General features: G+C 46.2%; 1 protein-coding gene across 1 annotated transcript; it reads left to right on the top strand.

Moving 5' to 3' along the window:
* The first annotated feature begins 1,009 nt into the window (after nt 1-1,009).
* LOC127345350 (protein XRI1) lies at nt 1,010-4,323 on the top strand. Its single transcript, XM_051371816.2, has 9 exons — nt 1,010-1,216; nt 2,095-2,150; nt 2,226-2,348; nt 2,871-2,959; nt 3,094-3,154; nt 3,234-3,336; nt 3,450-3,490; nt 3,577-3,657; nt 3,789-4,323. The coding sequence occupies exons 1-9, from the start codon at nt 1,182-1,184 to the stop codon at nt 4,061-4,063; spliced, it is 864 nt and encodes a 287-aa protein (XP_051227776.1). The 5' UTR covers nt 1,010-1,181; the 3' UTR covers nt 4,064-4,323.
* Nucleotides 4,324-7,305: the final 2,982 nt, after the last annotated feature.

The raw sequence follows: 7,305 nt of genomic DNA, 5'->3' as shown, positions 1-7,305 counted from the left end.
TACGCTAGGTTCAAATTGAAAAACTAATATCCAGTTATATTCGAGCTTCTACCTACCTTTCCCGGTGTAAGGGTCTCACTTCTCTATCTGGCACCGGAGCTTTCGTGGGGAAATGTTTTGCCGATGTGGAACTTTGGTCTAGCTACACCCCGTGCCTAGGTTCCTAGTTTTTTTTGGGTTGTAATATAATAATTTTGAATAAACCATTATTTGTATGGGGTTGGACCTAGTTTTGCTCATAAAACATGTAAATTCTCTTTTCTAGAATGAATTGCATGTTCTACATGCCCCTTTTCAAGGTGTTCCTCATGAAAAATAAGCATGATTCAAATACAACCATTTCAATGGAACTCGTGTGAATTTCATCGAATATTTCCATTACATTTTTTGCAGTTAAGATATTGATGATAATAATAATGATGTCTCCTTCCATATATGCACTGTTAAACGCCACTGTATTAAGTCAAATAATTTTTTGGCCATTTTTATAAGAAAAATATCAAAAGCTACTGTATCCATTTGTATTGATTTACTATTTACATTTTTTCTACTCACTACGATCCACAATAAGTGTTGGACTATAGAATTATTTTTAACAAAAATGAAATAAAGTTCCAACACTTATCATTGTTGAAGGAAGTAAATAGTTTTCTACTATATTGTGAATACGGCACACACATGTAGCGTTACCCACGGGGTATGCAGTACCACATACAGCGTGTGTGTGTATTCACTCAGCTTCCTTACGGTGCAAGCCTCTTGGCCTGAGCAGCAGCGTGGCTCGCTTTGTCTTCGATCTGCATAACCGCTGGATTAGTTTAGTGGTAACCCAAATTGGCCAATTAGTCATAGGATAATCATCATCAAAAGGCCGGTCGTCACCTCTTCTCCTCGGCCTCCGCGCCACGCGCTGTGGCTGTGCCGTGCCGTCACATTGGAGCGTGAGAGCCGAGAGGAGAGTAATAAAAGCGCGAGCTTTCCTTCCTGGGTCCTCTGGCTTTGGCTAGAGAAACTGCCCACCACCACCACTGCAATTGCAAGCCCACTCTCCGCCCCGGTTCCTCCACCCGCTCCCCACCTCGCCGGCTTCTTTCCTTGTCCGACTTTACCTTTCTCGGTTCGGTAAGCAGCGCCGGGCCGCCGGAGCGCGTCTTGGATCCGGCCTGGAGGCTGTGCCGGCGATGGATTTCGACGGAGGCATTGGTGCCGATCAGAGGTGTGTGTGTGTGTGTGTGTGTGACCGGGGCTTCCTCTCCCTCCTCCCCTCCGGCCTCCACCGGTTTTCTCGGTCTGTCACAAGCGACGCGACGGCGGCGCGGGGAGAAAAGTCTCTGTTTTTTTCCTCCGTGGTGCGGAACCGCGATTTGTTCCTTGCGTTGTGCGGTGGACTTTTAATCCTATCGTCGTCCTCGCTTGATTGATCCCTAATTTCGCTTTCGCGGTACGGCGGTTCCGTTGGTTGGGTGCGGCGCCGTGCCTTTTTTTTCTCTTCTTTCCTTCTTCTCTCTTTCGTCCTCGTCTTCGCCTTGATCTTTTCGGCGTCGTATGATGTTGGGACGAGGAAAGACTTCCAATTCTGGGAGGAAAAAGGATCATGTCTTCTTTTGGGGGCGCTTTGCTCTTTTGTGGTGTACTGTCTGTCTCGGCTTAGTTGCGCTTAGGTCTTGTCTTTTCCTGTTAAACCCTAGCTTGATGGCGGCTGTTCATGCCGTGCTCCCGTTCCTTGTGCTTTCCTCTGCCACATGGCTAGGTGTTTGTTTCATGGGACTGCCTTAATCGTCAAACGTTTCCTTTTTAGTGTTACTTACCATTGCGGTTGTTAGTGTCTTCTGCAAATCCTGAACCAAATTAAGAGGCCCTCACGTTTCTGAACATTCTGGGTTTTTTTTCTTAGGAAGAAAAACACTGAAATGTACACAAGATGAAAGGTTTTTACCCCTTTATTTTTTAAGAAAAAAAACCTTGAAAATTTGACCTTAGATATTGATAAGCATGTGCAAAGTTGTGAATTCCACATTGTCACTCGTTTTTTGTGAAGTTTTTACATGAATAGTCCTTGCCTAACAATGCTCTTCGATGTGCAACTTTGTGCAGTGAGATGTGGGAATGGCAGAGTCCGGAGTTTGATCTGCACAAGGATTTGGTACCAGGTTTGCAACTCCACCATCCCTTCTGTCCCTAAACTGCATCCAGTGAATTGCTGACCGTTTCTTCTGATTTGGCAGCTCCATCTAGCTCCTTGTGGGCTGAAACAAACAGCAGTGTGATTGATTCTTGGAGCATGTTCGATGAGCAAACTCCAATAAAAGAATGTACAGACATAGATTTGCCCTTCTGTGATATAGGAGGTAAGATTGTAGTACTTTATTACTTACATATCCTGGTTACCTTCACCAGTAGCATACTGTACTATCACAGAAGGATGTTTAGCATGTAGTGTGATGTGAAGTCACTAGTATGTTTTACTACCCATGTTCTGAATTGAACCGTTGTCTGCTGTCTTCGTACACTCTCTCACTCTTTCTTTGGAACCTTCTTCTTTCATAGCCTTGCCTGGTAGTTGATTTGTAAGTTCCTACTTATCTGTACACGCGTCTCTGGTTGCATTTTGTTTGCAAGCAGAACAGTAGATAAGTCATTGGGATAAAATTTGTGAAACACATGTTTTGCCAAGTTGTGTTCTCATATATTTCATTTGGTCCACCACGTAGAATTTTATGAAATGCAATATGGTTTAACCTTGAATCAGAAGTCAGAACATTGGATTTTACATGGAATTTCTGAAAGTAAATCTGCATCCTATCAGGTCTCATGTTTTTTGGTGCATGTCGGAAGGCCAAGTTAATTGACCTTATGTATGTACAATGCAGACATTACTATCAAGGACTTCGACGAAGGGAAGGAAACCTTACAAGCTAAAAGAAGACGTATGCTGCAGTTCTGTCCAGAAAATGTTGAGGTATGTGATGTAGATGGATTCTTGATGTCACCTTAAAAATGCAGTTACCTGTTGATTTTGAACTGTGTCCAGTCAATCATTATATGCATTAGAATGGTGCTAAATTCCATCAATATCTATCTTTTTATATGCAGATGGAGTGTCCGATGACAGATGTGCTGTTAGAAAGCCTGCAAGTGGATTTGGATTTCTCTAGTAGGTCTTTCATCATCTCTGCTAGTGTTAATCTGAGTTGGTTCTTCTCCATTTATCCTAATACTAGAGGTGATTTCAGGTGATGAGCATTTGTTACTTGCTGATGGGACAGAGGAACTACCTGAAGAATGGCTGGTGGATTGCTCGCAAGACAGTGTACCTGGTTGCCCTCCTGCAGAAATGTATGTTTTTACTCCTGAGGTCCAACTTGTGCCTGACTTGATAGCATTTCAGTTAAATGCCATCTGTTTAATATTCTTGTTTCTCATGCTGTGTTTCTGGTCCTTCTCAACAGGAATAGTCCTCCTAGTGCTTCTGTGCAAGCCAATATCTCCGGTTAGTATAATTGTCCTAGGATACATTTTGGCAGTGATTATCACAATTATAATGCTGCTGACTACAACACTTTGTTTAACCTTCAGCTCTCCAGATTTCTTTAGTCGAGGAGCAGTCTAGCAAAACTGTGAAGAAACCTCCGCAATCTCGACCTACACCTCTGAAAGGTATGTGCTCGACTCTACTGCAGTTTTATTGAAGCACTATATGTTCATCCATTTTCCACACAAACTTTCTGTTTGCATAATTTGTCCAAGCCGTCGATGTTCTGCTCATACATTGTTGTTGTGTCCCGCAGCTGGAAGAAACATTCTGAGAGCAAGGAAGCAGAAAGCAACGGTGGCGTACCCTTTCGAGCTGATCAAGCCATGCGGTTTCCGTGGCGACACCACTCTAAGGGATATAAACCAGAAAATCCATGCACCGCCTCCATACAGGATCAGGCACAAGTACGACGATGAGCCAGTCTCGTACGAGGCCTCGGCCATCTCCGGAAAACCCGTGGTGCACAAGACGAAGATCCACACCGAGGGGGGCAAGGGCAGCATCACCATCACAAGAACGAGAGGCTAAGTCTCCCGTGCTGTCTAGGTATAGCTGATTTTGTGGCCAAAGAATTGTGTGTGTTGCTGTTGTTGTTGGATTGTGCTTGCTGCAGCATTTGGCCTGTGTTAGCTTGTTAGTAGAAGAGGGTGGTGTGCTGCAACATTAGAGTGGTGGTAGAGGACTAGAGGGTGTTTGTAGTCAGCGGGTATGGCTAGTCTGATTCTTTCTTTTCTTGGTTGATGAAAGGTGGAAAAGTTGGTGTGATCAGGTAATTATGGACATATTTAGTTTGGTGAGATCATATATATATATTTTGCAGTATACCAGTCTGGTTGCTACATATCTACTGTATTGCTTGAGCCTGGTCAGGACTGAAACTCTGAATCATGCTCATACCCAGATCCAACTATTAGGAAGTGATGGGATCGTCATCAGAGCAGCCCCCACTTCCTGCCGTACTAAGATAACGGTCGGGATGTGCAGTGGTAATTAGCACCAGGATCTTGTCTTGCGTGTTAACATAGTACTGTAGATCCGATGGTCTCGCGTTGCAGGGCACTGGAGTAGCATGTGCATCTCGTACGGTGCAGGAGTCCAGAAGAAGCAGATGCTGGGTGATGATGATGATGGTGTCGTCCTACTGTCCTTGGCTCATCCAAGCGTAAACATCGGTTTCATCAGGACAGAATTAAACCCTCGGGCCGTGCGGATCCCGTGCATTCCCTGTTCCTTCATTTACTCTGATCCGTGCGTAGGATGGACTATGCTCTGGTCTGCCATGATCAGGAATGTCGGGCACGGACAATGTGCGGCAGGAGCAACACATACGTGCAGGTGCAGGGATCTCATCTCATGTCATGGAAGTTCTGCACGACCTCTTGGCAAGCCAACAATTTAACACGGAGACAGATTATGTGATGTGATTTCCAGTAGGAACATGATCAAACTTTGGCTCGGCCTCCAATCTCGGGGAATTTCCGAGTAAAGTAGTAACTTTATTAATCCGAGAGGATTACACAACGGTCGAGTTCAAGCATCTGCAGAAGGTCACCAGGCTCGGAACTAAACCAAGTCTCACGTGGCATTCCAGCCTAGCGAGATTCGCTAGATGGTGGCTAACCCTAACCTTGAACAACGTCAAATCTTGATGGAACAACTTGGCGCGCCTCCACCCCGGAAGGAGAGAGATGTCATCCCTCCTCATGCTAGTGCCTTGAAAAATTGAGTTTTCAATAACAAGCAAACTTTGCCTACCGTTGTCATTGAACACATCGAATCGAAAGCGGGCAACTAGGTTCTTGCAGGCGCTTATTTTTTGGTCCTTTCAATTCCGGGAGATTAGGACCTTACCTTCCTTTGTCATAAGCTTTTAGGACATGCCTTTGTGACTCTTCTTCTTATCTAATGAATTAAGGCAAGCTTTTTTCCGGACGTTTAAAAAAAAGTACTAACAGGTACATCCTAAGGATAGAGAGGAGGCGATTCAAAGATCATTTCACCGATGGAAGGGTTTCCTTTTTCTAGGTATCCGCGGTGTCTTGTTCACGATGGTGAGGTGGGGGCTACGTCCCGAGGTCAGAATAAGTTCCTCCTTGCCATATCCCCGTTTAGGCGGTGCGTGTAGCAACTGATAGAGGGTGCGTAGACTTGTCTTCCGGCCGGATCATCTGGGATCTGGTCGGTGTTTGTGTCAGTTGGCATGGTTACAGGTCTGGTCCTTCTGATTTGTGCTTCTCATCTTTGGCGATGGTTGTTACTCTGGTATGATGGTCCTTTAGAAAATCAGTACCATGGCTTCCTTCTCATTTGTTTACTACAACAAGCTCTATTAGGACAATCTTTGCCTGACTCCGGTGAGGGAAGGGCGAGAACGGCGCCGCACCTTGGTGCAAGTGTTTTTCAAAGTTTTGGTGCGTATTTTTCCAAGTGTTTTTTGGTGAAATTACTTTCCACACGAAATACTACCCAAAACACTTAAATCCTCTTTCAACCATGAAAGAAATTTGTACCTTTATAAAGTAAACCAAATCAGGAGAGGAGGGGACGACTTGTTATCTAATATCAAGAATTCGTCCATCGATTTGCATAAAAACCCTAGGCGGTAGGCACAAAGTAGATCAGGAGAGGAGGGGAGGAGGTGGATGATGTACAGGAGGAGGACTGGGGAGAGGGAGGGCGTCAGCGCCAGCTTGGGGCGTCGGCGACAGCGTCAGCTTCGATGGGTGTTGTGCAACCAGCGAGAAAACACGAGAGGGTGAAGCCTTTCAATTCCACCCCTGGGCCATTACCCTGCCAAAAACGGCCTGCCGAATGGCCCTGGCGTGCTTTGAAGTGTTTTAATCAGACCTGAATTTTACATCCCAAAACTCTACAAAACCCCAACAAAACAGTTGCACCGAACAAGGCCTCGGCGTGCTCTAGTGCGTGTAGCTTTTGCTCAGTGGGTGAAGAACCTATTTGTAATGTGCAGAGCTTTTACAAACTACTGTTATGATATGTGGGTGGATTTTTCGAGGATAAATAATCTAACACGAAGGACAGGACAGGCGCAGTGACCACTGGATCGTGTAGGCATCGAAGCGACGCCGCTGCACCGGTGGCCGGATCTTGGTCTTGATAGCTGATCCAGTACGTACTCCAGAACGTGTACTCTCTCCCGTCGCACGAGGCTGGACGACGGCCCTACTCCGGCGTCCAAACCCCGGCGCGACATGCATGGTACGTAGAGTGACAACAAACCAACACCATAACCCACATACTCCGTATGTACTTACGCGGAGCATGATGATGCCGATCGAGCCGTCCAGCCAGAATTATTGTTGGTGTCGCGTCTTCTTCCTGGGCCACCCGATTATTCCGCCTCGATCACGGGGCACGCAAGTCGCGCTCATTCGCTCCTCAACCTCCTGGGCCTGGGGAGGACGACCGCGGCAGTGCCAGATAATGCTGCCCTACCATGCCGCACTTGGCGTCGATCCGTCCCCGTCCCCGTCCCCGTCGGCCGTGGACTCGTTCGTTCCTGATGCCACGTCGCCTCCGTTTCCTTTCCTTCAGGTACACTACGGGCATCTCCAGCGGCGCGACGCATTTTAGCGTCCGCGCGCGTCCGTTTGCGTTGGCCCTTTTGGTCGAAAACGACCGCGCGTCCGTTTGCGTCGGGGGTGGCTCCAGCGGCACGACGCATTTTTTTTTAGGACGAATCATTTTTTTGAACTGAAACATAATTTACAAAAACTGAAACATAACTTACATACTTGAAAACAGAAATA

Source organism: Lolium perenne, chromosome 3, assembly GCF_019359855.2.
Source record: "Lolium perenne isolate Kyuss_39 chromosome 3, Kyuss_2.0, whole genome shotgun sequence".
NCBI lineage: Eukaryota > Viridiplantae > Streptophyta > Magnoliopsida > Poales > Poaceae > Lolium > Lolium perenne.
Note: the sequence above shows the minus strand (reverse complement) of the source record. Positions and strands in the feature narration are given on the sequence as shown.

Excerpts from the sequence above, each read along its gene's own strand:
- LOC127345350 (XM_051371816.2), top strand. The coding sequence starts at position 1,182 with ATGGATTTCGACGGAGGCATTGGTGCCGATCAGAG. Across the intron at positions 2,151-2,225 it reads GCACAAGGATTTGGTACCAG|CTCCATCTAGCTCCTTGTGG; the intron begins GTTTGCAACTCC and ends CTGATTTGGCAG. Across the intron at positions 3,155-3,233 it reads AGTGGATTTGGATTTCTCTA|GTGATGAGCATTTGTTACTT; the intron begins GTAGGTCTTTCA and ends AGGTGATTTCAG.